Source organism: Pan paniscus, chromosome 13, assembly GCF_029289425.2.
Source record: "Pan paniscus chromosome 13, NHGRI_mPanPan1-v2.0_pri, whole genome shotgun sequence".
Lineage (NCBI taxonomy): Eukaryota > Metazoa > Chordata > Mammalia > Primates > Hominidae > Pan > Pan paniscus.
Genome location: NC_073262.2, coordinates 59,217,721 through 59,238,732, shown reverse-complemented (window position 1 = coordinate 59,238,732; position 21,012 = coordinate 59,217,721). Strand labels below are relative to the sequence as shown.

Sequence of the window (21,012 nt, the reverse complement as noted above, 5' to 3'; positions counted from 1 at the left end):
CCACAGTCATCACTTACCTCTCTATGCTTATACATAATGTGGATTTTAATTTACATAGCTGACTAGGAAAAGGACGAGTGTCAAAAAGTTATGATCTCACCTCTTTAGTCTATATAGTTTTTTGTCTTAGAGTAACCAGAATATAGGAATCCTGAATTTAATCAACAAGTAAATTTTCACTGGACATCGATATTTTAAGGCACAGTGAATTACAAATAAATACAAAGCCTGGTCTCTGATTTCACAAAACTGGAAAGCTTGATGGGAAACAAGACCTAAACCTTTGAGAAACTGTCACAAGATATGTAGGTAGGACATGAGTGGTACAAACTTAAAGAGCTGCAAATACACAAAAGGGACAACTGTGAATTAACACGTTTGGAGACAGTTTGATGGAGAAAAAAGAAACCTATATTTTATGTTGTTATTATTACCACTATCAATATCACTTCAGAATTAAGATTAAAATTTTATAAATAAAAGGATCTGTATTGGAAAGACATAGTAGTCCTGGTTTTAGCTGACATATGTGCATTAAAACTTAGCTACATATAATTTTTAAAGATGACAAATGAACAGATAAATGGTATCCCATGGCAGACATGAAATTCCTATGTGACCATTCACATACCTCTGCTTCAATATATGGAAATTCTGACACAAGACGTACTCCAACAATAGGCCACCTTTTGCCAGTCACACTTGCCATTTTGGCCACCTCAAAGGCCTTATCACCATAGGTGGCGGCAAGATGCTGTGCCACCTAGAGAAATAAAGCTGCGTTAGGCAGGCACTTTGAATATCAATAGCTTCTAGGCACAAAGCAAAAAGCACACATGCTTATCTTGTCAGTTTTCTTACAGCCTGTAACTAATAGCTCTCGGAGAGTATTAGATTTTGATTTTGTGGGAGGAAACCACTTGGGCTTCGAATGCTTAGGCCAGCACTAACTCTCTTACACATGTATCACTGCATCAATGACTGATGAAGCTTCAGCTTCATTTTGCTCCTGATATCACTTCTGAAGAACAGCCTTCTTCATGCCTGAGACAGAATTTGGGATGCCCTATACACTAGAAACAAACCAAATAAACTCCACTTTTTAATAAAATACATTTCATAAAGTGTACATTGCTTGTTGGGCAAGTAAAGCAAAGTAAGATCATCTTTTTTTCCTTCCACAGTAGACTGGCAGAAATGTATTCAGCAAAAGGAAATCTCAATCAGGGAGACCTGATTGCTGCCAGTTCTGTCACTGGCAGCAGTGAGAGATTAGGTAAAGAGTAAGATGATGTGGCAATGCACACTCACCTCGCTTTCAAGTCCATAATCCTGGACAAGCCTAATGTAGAGTGTGGGGCTCCAATCTTTACCCCCTTGAAGGAAAAGCCCAACTGTTCTACTTGGTCCTGCTTTTAAATTATGAGTTTTGACAGCAGCATTTATGGTATCTTCTGCCATAGACCGATAAGTTGTCCACTTTCCACCTACAAAGAAATTGATAGACAATTCATCAGGTTGCCACCCCTTATTTTTCTTATAATTAACCACATATCAACTTACCAATAACAAAATTTTCCTGTTGTTTGTAACAAACATGGGATTGTGTAAAACTACTCAAAATAAAAAAAAATGCTTGTTCAATAAAGTTAAAAGAGATTCTGGCAGGACAATTTAAGTCAAACTTATATCTAAAGCACATCCAAATTACAAGACAGAAAGCCAGGTGTAGTGGCTCATGCCTGTAATCCCAACACTTTGGGAGGCTGAGGTGGGAGAATCACCTTAGTCCAGGAGTTCAAGACCCTCCTGGGCAACATGGTGAGACCCTGTCCCTATAACAAAAAAAAAGAAAAGAAAATAACAAGGTAGTATCTCATACCTGCTATAGTAATAAGGCCACTCTCACTGATATCAACAACATGATTTCGGGAGATAGACTGAGTATCTGCAGATTTGGGGTCTGTAACAAGAGGACGGATTCCACTCCATGCTGCCAGGACGTCCCCTCTTCTCACTGGTAGGAATCAATGCCAAGGGTTATGAACATTGCTCAAAAATATTTTGACAAAAATATTAAACAGTTAATACAAAGAGTTCGGTGACAGGAATACACATGTGTGCACTTTAAAAAGGAGAGAAAGCCTAAAGATGAGAACTAAGTTTGTGGACAGGTACAAGAAAAACTCATAAAGAATTATTCTGTTACAAAGATAATTTCCATGAAAAAGTAAAGAACTTTGGCAATCACTGACATTGATACCACAGAGGAAGCAAAAGAGGCAAATGTTAGCAACCTTCCAGCTGAAGCAACCTGGAGCAGTTAGAAAAACAAGAAAGAAAAAAAAGTAGAAACAATCTAAACCAATGCTAACGATGCATGAATTGTTAAATTTCCTTCTAGAATACAACTTCCTATCTCTTCTCAGGGAAGACAAAGATCCTTATTAAATTAAACAAACCTGTAACAGGATATTATATTTTCTCCCCTCATCAATACCACCCTCTTCCTGAGTGTTTACAGCAGGTCTACCACTGTGCAAACACTTGACATAGACATCTCATTTAATCTCACAAAGCCCTATAGCATTGGTTATTATTATTCTCACCATACAGATCAGAAAACAGATGAATGCAAACATTTAACAAACCACGCTGGGCAACAAACCTGGCCAAGGCAAATATCTTATATATGGTAAAACAGCATCAGAACCTTCTTCTTTCTGAGTTTAAGGTCCATATTCTTACCTCTTAAATTGTACTGTCTCTCAACTTCTGACAACTTCCATACTCTGCCTTTTTTCTTTTCTCATTCCATTATTTTTAGCACTGACACAGAAACAGGTATACTGGCTTCTCCCAGTAGGTACATTACACTTGAATTATATTATATGGAAGTTCTTTCAATACTCAAGATGCCATGAAAATATATTTACTATCTCTGTCAAAATACAATGCCCAACTATATCCAGGCTGATTAAGTTTTCATTAGAATTAGACAGCTGTTGAACAGCACTCATTACTAATCTAAAAATGACTGAAGAGAGAAGGTGAGCTATGGTTCTCGTCTATCAGGTACAAGGGCAAGACCCTAGGGCAGAATTTTCGGAATCTGCCCTTCTTCATGTAGATCAGCTTCAGGAATGGCTTAGCTATGGGAGCTGACTATGGGCACCAGACTGAAAGTTGCCTGATGATATAGACTACTGGGAAAATAATGCCTACCTGGTCCTGCTGCATTTATTGTGGTAAATCAGCTAATCCATCACTGGATAACAGAAACATGAGTATAATTTTGCTTCAACTGTGACTTGGGGTCATGTGTGCCCTCCTTCTTCATCATACTCCCAGCAATTACCCATACTGATAAAAAATTGACTGTATATAGTCTTGAAAACTTCAAGATAATGGGAAAACTGGATCTCCACATGTGAAAGAATGAAGGTGGACCCTTATCTTATATCGTATACAAAAATTTACTCATAATGCATCAAAGGCCTAAACATAAGAGCTAAAACTATAAAACTCAGAAGAAAACATATAAGAAGAGCTTTATGACACTAGATTTGTCAATAGTTTCTTGGATGTGACATCAAAAGCACAGGCAACAAAAGAAAAAAATAGATAAAACACACTTCATCAATATTAAAAAGACACTATTAACAGAATGAAAAGGTACCTCATAGAATAGAGAAAATACCTGTAAATCATATACTGATAAGAATATATCATATATGCAGAACATATGAGAAATTCCTAAAATGCAACAACAAAAAGCAAACAACTTGAATTGAAAAATGAAAGACTTCAATAAATATTTCTCCAAAAAAGATATACAAATGCCCAATAAGCACATTAAAAGATAGTAAACATCACTAATGATTCGGGAAACGCAAATGAAAACCACAATGAGATACCACTTCACACCCATTAAAATGGATATTATCAAACAAAAACAAAACGAAACAGAAAATAACAAATACTGGTGAAGATGTGGAGAAACTGAACCCCCTGTACACTGCTGGTTAGAAGGTAAAATGGTGCAGCTACTATCAAAAATGTATGGCAATTCCTCAAAAATTAAACATTTAGAATTACCATAAGATCTAGCAATTACACTTCTGGGTATATACTCCAAAGAAATGGAGCAGAGAAAAGTTTTACAACCTTGTTCATAGCATTATTAACAATAGCCAAAAGGTAGAAGCAAACCAAGTGTCCATCAACAGATGAATAAATAAAATGTAACATACACTTAAAATGAACTATTATCTAGCCTTAAAAAGGAAGAAAATTCTGACACATGCAACATGGATGAACCTTGAAGACATTGTGCTAAATAAATAATCCAGTCACAAGAGGACAAATATTGTACAATTGCACTTCTATGAGGTACTTGGCGTACTCAAACTCATAGGAGCAGAAAGTAGAATGGTAGTTGCCAAGGGGTTGGGAGAGGGGGAATAAGAGTTACTATTGAATGGTTACAGAATTTCAGTTGAGGAAGACAAAAATGTTCTGGAGATGGAAGGTGGTGATGGTTGCATGACAATGTGAATGTACGTAATGCCACAGAACTGTACACTTAAAAATGGTTAAAATGGTAAATTTTATGTTCTGCATATTTAACCATAATCTAAAAATCAAGATAAAAGGATAAACTGATATAATTCAAGTCTCAAATTACGAAAGGGTTAAGGAAATATTTTACATAGAATATGGAAGTATCAGGACCTTTATTAGCCCATACCATGTCCATGTTTTAGTTCAAATCCATAAATCCCATTCAGGGATCACAGTTTTGTGAGCAGAGGGCAGGGCTGGATTTCAGTTTCCACTCAACCCTTGGTCATGTGCCTTTGTACAGTAAACATCCTGTATATTTATATACAACACCACTTGAAAAGTAGTTAGGTATATATCTAGCAGACTCTTTGTGTAAAAAGTCACAAAGACTCCTTGAAATGATTGGAACAGTTCTTACTGAAGCAAAACAAAATAAAACAAAACCATGCCTTACCAAGTATAAGCAAAACAAGCTATGTTGGATGACAGATAATTTCTCCATCTTGATCTAAAATGAATAATAGGTTTCTGCTAAAAATAAATTCAACTCAAGTTAATCTGGCATATTTTACTATAGATTCTTAAAGGCTACACTCTTGACATGACATAACTATAATCTGAAAGAGTAGATATCCATCACCTCTACAGGATGTTTAATCAAACCCATAATCCAAACACTGTAACTGAAACACCAACATAATTAACTGGCGAGGAAAGCCTAAGCCTTCTCAGTCTTACTAACTGGAGACAATACAGGATCTCAATGCTGGGATTCCATCTCTAGCTCTGCCCCCTCTGATGTGTGCATTCTCTTAAACAGATTTAATCTGGATGGCTTCTGTGGAATGGGGATTAATTCCTGCTTTACACAATTTTACCAGTCATATAAAACCTCAAAACAAGTTGTAAAAAGTGTTTTAATCGTTACCAAAAACCTAACTAGGAAATTACCACTATTTTCCATTAGAGTTCACATCACCCTCTGAGATAAAAATAAAAGTTAGCAAACCCACTTACAACGTCATTGTGGTCACCCCACAGTCCCTCTACTGTCTGTGAAATTCCTTAGGTAGCCACACTGATCAGGAATTTGGTTCCAACTCTTGAAGCTCTCTGACTAATTTTAAAGTTATTTGATGGAAAATTAGGCTTTGCAGAGTAAATTTGAGGCATATGCAAATAATCTGTGGCAAATGCCTTACCTTTTCTGTTATAACAGGCAGAAAAGCACATCTATGAAATTGTATTGTCTGAAACTGAAACATTCAAGTTTTTCATTCATCCAGGAATACTATGTAAAACATTATCTATATTGATACCATTTTTAATACTCCTGGAGTTGATAGTCAAAAATAAAAAAGAGTTAAGAAAAGATTCCGAGTCACAAAGAGTTCATAATGTGTTAAGAACTTTAATTTACTTTGCTTGACATCTGAGGATTCAGCTTTTTAGCCTGAGAATTATATCAGTTGAGTGTTGGGAATAAATTTATTGAAAATAATACATTTAAGGATGATCAAATTTCCTTATTTAAAATATGAATTGGTCTTTATGGCCTACAGGATTTGTACAGTATTAGACCAGAAGGTGGTTGGATCAGGTTACCTACAACAGTTCCCCTCCCAACCTTGAGATGTAATGGTTTTTATGGATGATTCAAAACTCTATTTGCCACTGAAGTATTAAGAGCTTATACCTCCTCACCACTCATTCAGTAATGACTCCTCAGGACCTTGGGTATAATCCATGTCTAAGGGGCACAGCACAGCTAAACATGTGAGACATTAATTCCAACTTCTTGAATAAAAGACAGCAACTGACGAAGCTAACAGGTTCCTCTCCATATCACCTATTTACCCACAGTGGAAATCTTGTACATTGTTAAACCCTAACGAAAGTTTTTTCAAGAAAGATTCAAGGTAGTAGATGCTAGTCTGAATAAAGTATCATTGGGATATCTATAAATTCTGCATGCTGCTGTTGCAGCCATGAGGTAACCACAGGGGAAACAACCTTAGGATGAAACCACCTTGGAGGATGGCAGAGTGAAGATAAATAAGAGTAATATATCTTAGACCCTGACAAATCATTAATCACCTCTTGAGGCTTGTTGTATCTGGAGTTCTTGTTTTACAAGATAATGAATTTCTTTATTTTACTTAACAAACAAAAAAACCCAAATTCAACGATTCTATTAAATTGAGTATGTCTTTCTCTAAGTGTATATTTAAACACCTCTAGATTCGCAAGATCAGCACTGTCCCATGGACTTTACTGCAGAGATGGAGACATTCTGTACATAGCTCCACGATCCAATTCGCTAGCCTACTAATGTAGCATGTGGTTATTAAGCGCTTGAAATGTGGTTCACCTGACTGAGCAACTGAATTTCAAATTTCAGTTAATTGTAACTAATTTAAATTTAAATAACTACAAGTGGCTGATGGCTATCATATAGCACAGAGCAGCTCTACAGTAAAAAGCCTCCAAGCAGTAGATCTCAGACTTGTCTGGTAGATTAAGCTAGTTATTTCTACTGGCCACCTTGCCTACATCTCCAACGGAGCATCCTTTCACTGAAATTGGACTGCACTTCCTTTGCTCATGAGAATAAAATAAAATCTGCTGTAATAGCTCCTAAACACTTTATTGTCATTCATGTCAATATGTACCATTTCAAGCTTTCCTCCTCTCTTGCTAATTTCATAAATTCAAACAAATGAAACATATTTTCATTCAATTAAGTACTTCCACCCTCAAGTTCTCACCCAGAAACCAGTTTTACCATACAGGTTACAGTCAAGATTAATAAATGACCATCACCCACTTTAACTGTTCATGGTATAACATGTGAAGAAAATAACATAACTCATGGCCTCTATGCTTTACAGCTCAAATTTTTTCTAGTTCTCATACTGCCAGGATAGCTTAACAAAATTTCATTATTGCTTCATCTCTTTCTCACCATGCTGAAAGTCTCCAGCAGTGTCAATTATAATATTTTTCAATACCCCAAATACTGTATCTAGTAAAGGGTCATATATAGTTATCAGTAAATATTAAGTGGAATATTAAAGCATTCTCTAAACTTTTTATATCAAACTATAAGAGCTGGTATTACCAAAACCAAAGCAAGAACGCTTGGGCCTCTGAGATAATATACTAGGCTTCATGTAGGTTTCTAGTGACTATATATTGAACAACTGGATATTCCCTTCCAAATTACATGAACGCTTTAAATAAAACAAGATGAAAGAAAAAAACTACTATTAAATAAAGTTGAGAAAAATCCATCATTAAAGACCACTTACTAGACTGGCTCACCTAGAGGGCACCCAGTTAATTTTTTAAGTGACAACTATAAAAGTACTTGGCAATATTAAAGCAAAATACTCTTACCATCATGTTTAAGAATCATTTGTATTACATTCCCAAAAAATAACTCATTCAGATTTTAGTAATGTAATATGTAAAGGGTAAAATATAAATAGAAAAGTTGAATAGACAATTTTCATGGCTAGTTGAAAAAATTAAGTATGATGTGATTATTTCAAACTATAATTCATATTTTTACTCTTATACTTGGCAAGATAAGTGTTTGTTTTAAAAATTAGTAGAAAATAAAGCCCACAGGAAGTGACAATTAAGAGGTAAATGTGCGGTTTAGCTTCACATTAGTTATTTAGGCATATGTTTTGGGGTTTTTTTTTCATGTTTGCCACTTTCAAAAAACAATCAATAAAAGGCATGTGAAAATATCTAAATGAATACAGGGGAAATAGTGTCAGAAATCAATACTTCTCTACCAGCATGTTTAACCTGCTGAAATGAAGTGTTAATCACAGAAATAAGATACCATATTACATTTATAAACTAATGAAACTAGAAAAAGCAAAGCGTGTGACACTATAATTAAACAGCTGGAAGACATCCAAGCCTGTGTAAGTTGATAACCCTGGTACAATCTCTGGCAATGAAAAGGCAGGTCTGCAGTGAGTTGATATGGCCAGCTCAGTTGTTAATTGAATAACAGGCAATCTATAAACACTACTAATTGCCTATGTGAAAACCTGTGTACAAGTAGAGAAGCTGCCTAAAGAAGTACTCCAGGAAAAGCTACATGGATAAAGCACTCAGCAAATCTTCTGTCTCTCTCAATCCTGTTAAGTCATAGCTTAGTTTTGTCACTGCATCCTTCTGATTAACCTCTACACAGCAGACTTAATGATACATTTTTCAAAAGATCATTTTTCTTCCTAACTCAATACGAAACGCAGAACTATCAATTACCCATTTCAGAAAAGAACAAACAAGTAATCTAGAAAATTCAGCCTGTGAATGGAAAGCTTTCTAAATTGTAAAAGAAGACATGGTCTTATTCCCAACAGGCAAAATGCTTTTCAGAATTGTTCCGACGCATTTTGCAGAAGTGTGGCAGCTGCTGTGAATAGCATGGAGTGTTAAGATTTGACACTTTTTTTTCTTAAGGATATAGCCATTTGGGGAGGCTCAGAAACTGTTGTTGGAATTTTACTTACCCATTTAATAAATCCTTTTAGAATGATTATTTCAACCCTGGTGAATGTAAAACACTTCAAAACTATTGCTCTAGGATCTAAATGAAATTTTATTTTTTAAATCTGTAAAGAAGACTGGCCCAAGGGATTAGTTATGAGACAGGAAACCTCCTCCAGTTTAACATTCAAATTCAAATAAGGTCAGTGCAGAGCAAAGGTCATTGTCATGCTAAAGGTATCTAGCAGCTTCCATGAAATGAATTGATAAGCTTACCACTCCCTAGTGCACATAGTATCCCATCAGGAAACCCAGAACCAACAATCAGAGTACTGCACAATATTTAGAAGCACAAGTATTAGAACCAGACTTACTTATACTCAAATTATGGCTCCAATACTAACTAGCTATAGGCAAAAAGCTTAGGCTGGGCGTGGTGGCTCACACCTGTAATCCCAGCACTTTGGGAGGCCAAGGCGGGTGGATCACGAGGTCAGGAGTTCGAGACCAGCCTGACCAAAATGGTGAAACACAGTCTGTACTAAAAATACAAAAATTAGCCGGGTGTGGTGGCGTGCGCCTGTAATCCCAGCTACTCAGGAGGCTGAGGCAGGAGAATTGCTTCAACCCAGGAGGCGGAAGTTGCAGTGAGCCGAGATCACACCACTGCATACCAGCCTGAGCTACAAAGTGAGAATTCATCTCAAAAAAAAAAAAAAAAAAAAAAGCTTAATGTCACTGGGCCTCAGTTTCTTCAACTAGAAAGTGGGACTTATTAAATAAATCTCATAAGGTTGTTAAGGAGGAATCAAAGATCTAACAGGTAATATGCTTGCTTAGCAGTGTCTCACATAAGAAGTGCTCAATAATAGGAAGTTTTTAAAAATGAGGCATATAACTATAAATATTAAAATATGTTTAACAGTAGCATGTAATTGAATAACTGAATGGTGGCTAAAGCTGAGCTTCTCTTTCACATTTCATCAGCCTAGAAGAGAATAGCAGCTTTCACCAAAATTCCTTGAGAAAAAATATGGATTTGACTGGCCTCATTTTAAGATATAGACAAACTTCAGCTAACTGATACTCTTTACTAAGATCAAGCATAATTCCTCAAATATGAATATTTCAGTCAATTAGAAATAAGAATGAAAAGAAGCTATAAAGAATCACTGTTAACTATTTTTTGAAGAGTAAGTTTATAAGTAGAAAAGTTGTGACAGGTGCCGCACACAGGGAAATCAATAAAGTCTAGGAAAGGGCTGTCATTTCTGCTTTTTACCCTGGAGGACTCTTAATCTCAAGATGTCCCCAGATCACCAGGAGAAAGACCTGGTTTGCAATGTTTAGATATTAATTTCAAGCACTCTTATCAAACATCAGAATTAACAATAACTATTTGTTAGTTTCACCAATTCGCTGACTACAAAATGGTATGTTAATTGAAAAGACTTTTATGGACCAACCAGGTATGCCAAGTCTTCCATGTATTTATAGGTAGAACATAAGTGATCCAGTCTCCGTTAAAGCCCCACGCTCACTTCACGGGTAGAGATCCCCACCCACAATATGGGCACGGCAGCCTTCTGGAACCCACACCTGCTTCCAGCACATCCAGCTTCTTAGCAGGATAAGGAGTTACATTTCTCATCCTCGCTGCATTTGAACTTTAAGATTTTGGAAACTGTCAACATTGAGTTCTCTGCTCTTGAATTAATTTTATATCTTGCTCCAACAATCTAAACTTCCTGATCTTCAGGCCCAGATATAAACCCACTTTCAACAAATATTATATACAGATAAATTACAAATGAAGGAAGATTCATTAACAATAATGAATATGTTAAAATATAATCATAATCCAATGTTGAAGCTCCTCCTAGAACACAAAATGAAAAAAAAGTACCAAGCTAAAATTGTAATGCAGTTTCAGTATTTAAACATGGATGTTAAACAAGTCAAACTATTTTTCAAATACCATGTATGAGTGTGTATGTGTGTGAGTATAAACCTTAACCACACATGGATTTCAATGATATGTATTTAGTATCTTTTATACTATTATTGTAGATATCCAAAGAGACTCTATTAAGAATGAAATTACATCCATTACTTTAGATTAAAAGCAATTAATACTATACAATGTGGATTAGTCAATTAAACTAGGAGTCACCTGAACCATTTTTGAAGCAGTTTTGAAGCATTTTGTTTACAAATGCATGATCACATAACCAAAAAAAATCCTTTAGGGAAAAAGGATACACAGATGCTAGTGAGTTGCATTCAGACTAACATAGTGCTTTTCCATGTCCTTCACTGACATCAACATTATAAGATTTCTGATATAAATATATGAAGATTATTTTTAATCGTAAACTTGTATACTTTAATATAGATTTTCAAATGGCTACCATATCAAAAACCATGAATCCATAACTAACTTATTTTAATTCAAAACAATCATGAGTAGCATACAAATAAGATAATCAAGATTTGTAGCTAAACACAAATAAAGAATCCTTACCCTCAAGGAGCTTCAAGTGAGAATACATCTTGGACTATTACCTATAATATAATGTTGTGATATACAAACGATATGACCAACATCCCACAGGAATACAAAGAATAGGTGGTTTCTCCAGTATAAAAATTTTGCCAAGATGAAGAGTTGGGGAAAAGGGTGTCCCAGAGCAAAGCTTCAACCTAAATTAGACACGAAGATTCAACATAATAAGACATGAAACCTAAGAAAACAATATTCACCCTAATAAGACATGATTAGACCACAGAATGCACGGATGGGGAGTAGTTGAATATAAACATGCAAAGACAAGTTGTAAAAAGCCTTATGTTTCGGCCAGGCACGGTGGCTCACTCCTGTAATCCCAGCACTTTGGGAGGCTGAGGCCGGTGGATCATGAGGTCAGGAGTTTGAGACCAACCTGGCCAACATAGTGAAACACTGTCTCTACTAAAAAAAAAAAAAAAAAAAAAAAAAAAAAAAATTAGCTGGGCGTGGTGGTGGGCACCTGTAATCCCAGCTACTTGGGAGGCTGAGGCAGGAGAATCACTTGAACCTGGGAGGCAGAGATTGCAGTGAGCTGAGATCACACCATTGCACTCCAGCTTGGGTGACAGAGTGAGACTCCATCTCAAACAAAACAAAACAAAACAAAAAGCTTTATGTTTCATGCAAGAGAATTTAGCATTTTTCCTAAAGTCAATGAGAAGATATCTAAAGTGTATATTTGTGCAGAAAAGTGATGATCAGAATTGTGTTTTAGAAAGAAAATTCTGGTAGAAGGATTAGACTGGAGAGGGATAGAGACCTGACCTAAAGAGGCCATTGTGGGGCCAATGCAACTGTTCAAGTGAGAAATGGCACAGATGTGAACCAGGGCAACGAAGTGGCTGATGGACCTGCCTGGTATTCAGAATAAGCATAGATAGGCATTAGACTGGATATGGAAAGAGAAAGGATACCAAAAATAAGCACACCATTTCTAATTTGAGTGACTAGATGCATGGTGAGACTCAACTGAGAGAGGAAATATAGAAGCACAATGTTGGGGAACTTCTGAGACTGGCCTGAATGAAAAAAACAAAAAACTATATAAATCACCAAGGAAAATGCTCTGACAGTCAAGTTGAAATGCCCCAGTAAGAATAGGAAGGAAGTAAACTTTGGCTTTTTCCATTAAAATAAGTAACTTATCCTTCTTTGCTAAACCCACTGGTCAACATTATACTTTCCATGTAGTAACAGACTATTAAGCATCTTACAAATACAGTTCCAGCCTCTCATTTATTTGCTTAATTATTTCCTATTGATATCCTGCATCTGTAAATTAGACGTTCCTAAGCTGCAGAAATTAAACTGTGATGTACACATTTCATCGTTTTCTGGAAGCACATGAGTGTTCAGAGCTAGAGGGGCTACTCTGATCTTGCCATTAGGAATTATCAGAAGAGGACTGCATAAGTTTCATGTGGGTATAGAAAGGAGAGGATAAAAGGCAATTTCTCCCCATTATGTTAAAATTTGGCCCTCATAAATGTTCTAAGAGGCACAAGAGGACAAGTGTGAAGATGAGTCAGACTGGAGACATAGCATTTATCCAGTGAGAGCTGGAATGGCTTGGGAGATATGGACACAGAGAGACAAACTTAAAGGAATGCTTAGTTACCTTCAACATCACAACTCAGGTAATTACGCACTTCATTCAAAATGAAGTTGATATCTTCTTCTGAAGGAATTGGATGGTGTGTAACATCAGTTGGAGTATCAGTAGTGCCAGCGATCGTCATCTTTTGCCAGGGTAAGAAGAAAATAACTCGCCCATCACTGGTCGCTGGGTCAAGAAGTCCCATGCTCTCTGGGCTGAGATACAAAGAAGGATTATTTATTTCTGAAAATCCCAGAAGTTTAACATTAATCTGCATTCGAAAAACTATTTATTCATTAATTCTCAAATATGCAAAAAAGAAAGATATGAACTATTACTTGCACTTCCCCTACCCTAATCTAGAAACTCCTAAAAGAAAAAAATAACTTAGATAACAAAACAGAATGAAACAAATGTGATGATAATAATATTCCACAGCAGAGCTACCCCTTCCCTTCCCACTTCAACAATGCAAGGCTAATTAAGAAAGTGGGCTTCAACTTCCTATTGTTTGAGTTTCATACTCCTTGGACCATTCATATCAGATAATGTCAGCAGGATAAATGTCTATACTTTCCTTTATAATGGTAAATTAAGGATATGTCTTCAGCCTTTTTTCAAGAATAGCCAAAGTATTTTCCTGAGACATTTGACATTTCATCGCTCAGTAGAAATTCTCAGGAGTACATAAGAAAGTGAAGGGTCTACCTTTCTAGAAACTAAAATGTAATCACAAAGTTCTTTACTACTTTATGCCTAGATGAACTTGTGCCACTTCACCAAATATGAGATTTCCTACTTTATTTCGAGGTTACAAAAATCTCAAAATGTGCATCTAGAAGAAAAGAGCTCCATTTTTTACTACTCCCTAAATAGTAATGTCCTAGGATAAGGTCAAACAGGAGAGGACACTTTAGCAATGAAAATCTTTTACATAAAAGACACTAGTAGTGTACTATGTTAAATCAAGGTATAATGCTGCCTCTACTGAAAGACTACATAAAATCTCCCAAAACTACAGTCAAAAATATTTACTGACATTTACTATTCTAAAATCAAATAATAAAACATATTTGAAAGAAGAGACAACTGTAAACAAACATTAACAAAACCCATCATTTTGTTTTTAAATCACTAAAAGCTGATGTTTTATTTCATTCCTTAGCCATTCAAAGAAATTTGGAGATGTTGTTAAAAGAGTGAGAGGAATCTTAAAGTGTCCTATTCAAGTAGAACACTACAAATCTTCAGATAGCTGCTTCTATTTGACTGGATTCTTGTATCAAGCCAGTGTTACTAGTATTTTCTATAAATATGTTTTTAGCTTCTATTAATGTTATTTTTTAATATGGAAACGTAATTCTATTTGGTTTGAACAAATTTCAAGAAACTCCTCTTACACAAAAATTTAAAAAGACACACAGTCAGATTTTTATCTTTATCATCATTCCCTTAACATTTTTTAAAAAATGATTTATCCCAATGTGTAAAAATGAGAGGGTAACAACTGTGTAAAAAATAATGATAATATTTTATATAAAAAAAGAAACATATAGGCAGCTTAACTAATGTATCTTCTTTATTTAAACCACAAGGAGTGAGTCTTTCTCTTCAAAAAACCCTCAGCCGCATGAAACGCTTGCCATGTCTACTCAGCCTTAGCAGAAAGAAGTCACTGTTCACAGCCTATCTGAGACACATCGGAGAGAGTGGGTAGAAGTTCTTCTACTTAGCTAATCCAAAAAGCACCCTGGAAGTCTGCAATCATTTAAACCTCAGCTCAGAGTCCCACCTTCACTCAGGGTTACTTAGAGAAAATCATTTTACTTTTACTCTAATGTATTGAAAACTACAAATAACAAGTATTTTTGTTCTCTAAATATGATTATTTTTTCTTTGTATTTATCATAAAACTATCCAAAAATCTCAGAAGAAACTAGTCACATGTTTTCTAAGTATATTTTTTGATCCTGGATTGATATGCCCTTAGATTACATCAGTCACTTTGAGATTAGAAATGAGATTAGAACACTCAGAGTTCATTCTATTTGATAAACAGAAGTATATTGAAACAAAAAAAATTCTATATTCTAACAATTGATAAACAAATTATATGCTGACATGTTTTATATGACTATATCAAGGAGCAGACATCATATGATGTGTCTAAAATAATAAACATGATAAATTTAATCATAAAATTATAATATTCATCAACCTAAAAAGGAAATACCATTAGAAATGCACAACTACTGAATCTTTTAAAAACTTGCAATGCAATAAAGTAGTTTAAAAGGTGAACATGATGGTTACCAACACACATGTAACTGGAACCTGTAGAGAATCAACTGCTTAAGTGAAGACATATGTGACAAACATAAAATTAACAAGCACAGAGGGAAGACAAAGCTATTAATGAATGGTATAAAAATTTAAGAATCCACTTGGAAATATCTTTCATCAGTTCTAAATTACCTAATTCATACTTTCCCTTCGGGAAAAGTTTGTTTTCTCATGAAGGATTAATTTTGCAAGTTCACACTAAAGTTTGAGAATGGATATCAACTATAGCGATAGTATACGCAATGCAACAAGGCATAGGTCTTTTTTCAATATATATGATTCATTTGACATCAGGAGGAAAAGCTTGCTGCTAATTTATGTGTGTGTCTAGGATTAAATGTAATGAATATTTTTCTCATGCAGACCATCACTTTCCTGAAGTGCCCTTAGTTAAACTGAAATCAATTTATTGTTAACTACTTAGCAATCAGTGTTAGAGCTAACAGTATGTACACACATTATAGGAAAAAAATTGACCTCTTGTCAGTAGTAAAAAGCACCAGTAGGCTAAACAGAGATGATTATTTTCATGTATTTCAGTCGTTTGGTGTATTATCGTTGCTTTTGGAAGAGCATCTACCCATAACTCTCATGGAAATTCCAGATTTGTTCTTAATATAAAGAGCAGCTTTAAAAATAATTTCTGTGTTGTGTTTTCCGAAATTAAAACAATTTTTCCTTCTTCCCCTCTTCCCCCAAAAAGCTGCTATCATGGTGTAAGATAATTCCACAACTGGAACATTAGTTAAAGTTACAACAAAATTAACAAATGCTATAAAGATACTTCTGAAAACAGCCCAAGAAGATACACTGCACATATGGTTCCTTACTCTTCCTTTACCAGCCTACACACAATAAATCAATGCTTGCTGAACTCACTGCATTTCCAAATGGATCAGGTTCTAACTGAAACATGCCTGGTTTTAAATTATCATTAGCCAGTTGTGGGGCAGCCCCAGAAGCTTTGGTTCATCCCTGAAGACCTAGTCAAAACTGTTGAGTGACAGCTGCTAAGTATGATTGACTGATGATACCACAGAGTCATTTCAGTTTGGGATCTCCTAATATCACCCAAGAGAATGACTTGATAGGAAGAGGAAAACCACCCCTATGGGATGCCAGAAGTACAGTTGCCTCAAGGTCAGTCCTGAATGAGGGAATGAACCCTTAATCTAGGTCACAATCCAAAGAGAAGGGGCTCATCTGCAAGAGAGCCTGAATGGGAACTAGGCTGCAGACCATTCCTTCAAAGCTTCCAATAGGATGTGCAGTGGTTATAGCTCACAGTGCCAAAAATGGGGATATTAATTTCTCCCAACATAGAATGAGGTCACTTACTGCATCTTAGCCTGAGACAGACCGCTGTAACTAACACCTTCATGCTTCAGGAGACCTAAAGCTAATGCTGAATTTTTAGGATTCAGAATTTTTAAAATATTACTTCTGGGTAATATATACCTTTATTCTTAAAAGACACCAAATCTACTCTGTTACTAAGTGTATAAAGCATAATATAGAACAATATACGCAACATGACCACTTTCACACAAAAGTTTTAACAGAATACACATTTGTGCTTGTAAAAACATGATTTTAAGGAAGGAATTGGAAGAAGACGTTATTAATTACCAGAGAAGAACTGGGGGAGGGAACAAAAGGTAGGGGGAATAAGAGTCAGGCTTTCAATTTTCATTTTCATATTTCTATTTTTTTCTATGATGATTGAAATTTCTAGTTATGTACTTACATTATTTATTTATTTTTGTCTACAGGGGTTAGCTGGGCAGTAAGTTGAAGAATCATGTTTTATTTTCATAGTTTGAATTCTCTATATTAAAAAATCTCATAAATGTTACATTAAAGTTTTAATATAAATAAAGGAACAATCTCAATATAAGCAAGTTAACATAAAAAATTTAGGAGGATTCATTCAAAAAATATTTACTGGGCACTAATACGTGCCAGACACCGTACCAATAGCTGGGGATACAGCACTCTATAAAACAGAGAAAAAATAATCCAAGGATCATTGTCAAACCTTATACCAGTTAGGTATTATCAGTACATAAGGGGCCGGGCACAGTGGCTCACGTCTGTAATCCCAGCACTTTGGGAGGCGAGGCGGGCAGATCACTTGAGGCCAGGAGTTTGAGACCAGCCTGGCCAACATGGTGGAACCCTGTCTCTACTAAAAATATGAAAATTAGCTGGGTGTGGTGGCGGGCCAGCTACTCAGGAGGCTGAGGCAGGAGAATCACTTGAACTCAGGAGGCGGAGGTTGCAGTGGGCCAATATGGCGCCACTGCACTCCAGCCTAGGTGACACAGCAAAATCTCATCTCAAAAAAAAAAAAAAAAAAGATATAAGGAACCAGAAGCTGAAAGAAGTAGCTTGCCCAGGCCACACAGCCCAAGAAAAAGTGATGAACAAACCCCAGAAGTCCTATAGCAAGGTATCACTTTAATTCCTTTTCTCTAAACTCTGAAGGAGCAGAATGTTTGCCCATTTTAATGAACGGAAAACTAAGGTTCACAAAATAAAATGGCTTGTCCCAAATTATTTAATTATTTAATGACAGAATTAACATAAGGTCTGTGGGGAATAATATCTGTCTTCTGACATCATGGGATGATAGTGAAGAAAACATAAGGCACACAACACATGAGAATATGTTGAATCTAGTAAAAGCTAAACAAATATAAGATGTATGATGATTACATCTACACTCCATTCTTAGAGATACTTAAAAACAAACAAACAAAAACTCATAAACTAGTTGGCCTTAGATATTTTTAATCGAACACAAAAGCGTATACAATTGCATCTGGAACTAATGTTGAAAACTTCTCTATATACGAGAAACATATGGGACATTTACATATATTTATTTCTCTCCTTTTCATTTGAACTAACCTTCTGGTTAACAGTTTTAAAAACTCAATTAGGTACCACTGCATACATTTCTATTATCTTATGCAGTGGTGCCTTAAGAGGCACCTTGATGTCTCCAGTCCAAAGTAAAAATCCTAAAGACTATTATTTCTCTCACATACGCATTTTGAAAACGCAAAGGAAACCTTGGAAGTTGGTGGATAAGAAATTCTCTTTAATGATTTTCTCAGAAGTGTATCTGGTACCAATTAGGTGCATCTTAGACTCTTCAGGAAGATTTAGTTACCGGACAACCAACAACTAAAAAGGCAGCATGATCTATAGCATAGCAGGATAGCATTCTAGGAGAATAGAAGTATTAAACAAAATATCATAGGTTCTACACATCCACTTTATCAAATATTAAAAGCTGTATATTCCCTTTATGGAAAATTATTAAAACATAGAAAGAAATAACTCTCACCCATAATCATATTACCTAGAAATAATCACCATTCACATTTAACATATTTCCTTCCAGTCTTTTTCTATATACATTGTTAGAACCTACAGCACATAAAATATCAAGTCCTATACTCTAAATTGACATTGTATCATTAGTGTTTTCCTAGGGCATTAAAAGTATTTATAATTATAATTCTTAATGACTATATAATATGCCCTTGTGTGGTTATGCCATAATTTATTTATCTACTACCCTAAGGTGAGGAACTGAAGTAGCTTCTAATATTTCTCAACTACAAACAAAGCCATAATGAATACTGTTGCACATAAGTCATTATTTCATATAGAATTACTACTTTGCCTACTAGGTTTACCACATATGGAAATAAAAACAGTACACATGCTCTACACCCTTAGCATGGCCATACGAATTTCTTCTATAAATACCTTAAAATGTATGTTACGGGTAATTATTTTTTAGCCAGAACCACACAAATGTTTCTTTTGTAATTTATTAAAAATTTCAAACATATATAAAAAGAGTTTAATGACGCTCCATGTACCCATCACCCAGCTTAAATGATTTTCATTTAATAGCTATTCTTATTTTATCTCTACTCCTGCCCATTTCTTCATCCTCAATTATCTTTGTTAATTTGATAGATTAGATATATCTGGTTTTTGCTTGCTACAATATTTTTTTAATCTATTTCAAAAGTTATAAACCTAAGAATACTTGGGTAGCCCACATCTTCAGATTCTTCATAAGCAAATTTGGGTATTCTGCAAAATTCATGTCTTATTGTTTTAACTAAAATACGTCCGTTATAAAAAATTTTGCAAAATTAATTTTGCTAATGACTTAAGTAAAAGTTTAATTCAAAAATACCAATGCTTAGTCTCTGAAGGTGACTACACTGAACAAAGAAAAATAGATCCCAAAGCATTAACCCTTAGAAACGAGTATTGCCATAAGTGGCTAAAAATTCCCAAGTCTGGTTTGTGTTTTGTGTTTTGGAAGAGTTCCTTTACTTATTTCTCCTGATTTTGAACAGCAAGTTAGACCATCTATTGCTAGGCTAGAAGAAGAAATAAACCAGACAATCTCTGCTGACCCTCTTTTTCGGGTGACAACTGCCACATTGGAAGACAATTACCTGTAATAACCAGGCATCACAATATGGACACCAGCACTTGGCTGGCAGATAGCTGCTGCGTCTTTATCATCCATTTTGCGCACAGAGTCCGTGAAAGGTCCCGTGGCATTGATAACACATTTGGCTCTCACGTCAAATTCCTGCCCTGTGAAAGAAAGTGGCATCAATCACACATCTCATTTGTTTCTCTGTTAACGGATGCTGTGTATTACTAATTCATCTATTAACTTAACCCATGGTGAAGTATACTGCATACCACACTAAGCGACCTGAGCAGCTCAAGTTATTGAAGAGCCAAACAAAAGGCTCTCATCTGAGTGAATTTACCAAAAACAAGTCGGAATTGAAGAAAGAAAAGCATTCCACTTTCTCATTATGGATTCTGTCGATCTTATAAGTGCCCAGCGTCAAAGCACCAAACATGAAAAAGTAGAATGAGTAAATAAGCCGCTTTCTCCTGAAAACTCAAATGTGTGAGCAGCACTGCTGTGAGAAAATGTATATCATAGAGCTTTTGTTCAAGAAACGATATAATTTGGAAACTGCCTACTTATATGGCGCTAGAGCCAGGGCAATAATGAAAATCTAAATAAAGTTAAAGATTCACTTTAACAATGTGTAACAATGCCTGTGTCACCCAAATGATACTTTGAAACTTGGCACATTTATTTAATTTTATTAATAACATGTTTTTGTAAAGAAAAAGGAATCCATTCATAGCTGTGGGAATTTGGTGGGCATTTTATTATTATCATTATCATTATTACAACTATAATACAAAGGGGAAAAATTGCCAAGTCCTACAAGGGAAATTTTCACGTTAAACCAGTCATTGCTGACAATAACGAATATAATTAATATGACTCTGAAGCGTGACATAAATGAAAGAGAAGTGACAGAAAAATTATAATTCAGTCATTATATAAGCT

General features: G+C 35.3%; 1 protein-coding gene across 6 annotated transcripts in view; it reads right to left on the bottom strand.

Moving 5' to 3' along the window:
- Positions 1-21,012, bottom strand: part of GPD2 (glycerol-3-phosphate dehydrogenase 2) — a 150,926-nt gene that overhangs the window by 15,291 nt on the left and 114,623 nt on the right. For all 6 annotated transcript variants that reach the window (XR_010109463.1, XM_003832714.5, XM_003832713.5 and 3 more), the window contains 5 exons: positions 20,084-20,228; positions 13,269-13,462; positions 1,883-2,017; positions 1,312-1,487; positions 632-763 (listed from right to left, as the gene is read on the bottom strand). Coding sequence is in view for 5 of the 6 variants with exons in the window: in XM_003832714.5 (XP_003832762.1) it covers positions 632-763; positions 1,312-1,487; positions 1,883-2,017; positions 13,269-13,462; positions 20,084-20,228 (782 nt within the window). In the remaining variant the exon portion in view is untranslated. The remainder of the gene's footprint in view (positions 1-631; positions 764-1,311; positions 1,488-1,882; positions 2,018-13,268; positions 13,463-20,083; positions 20,229-21,012) is intronic.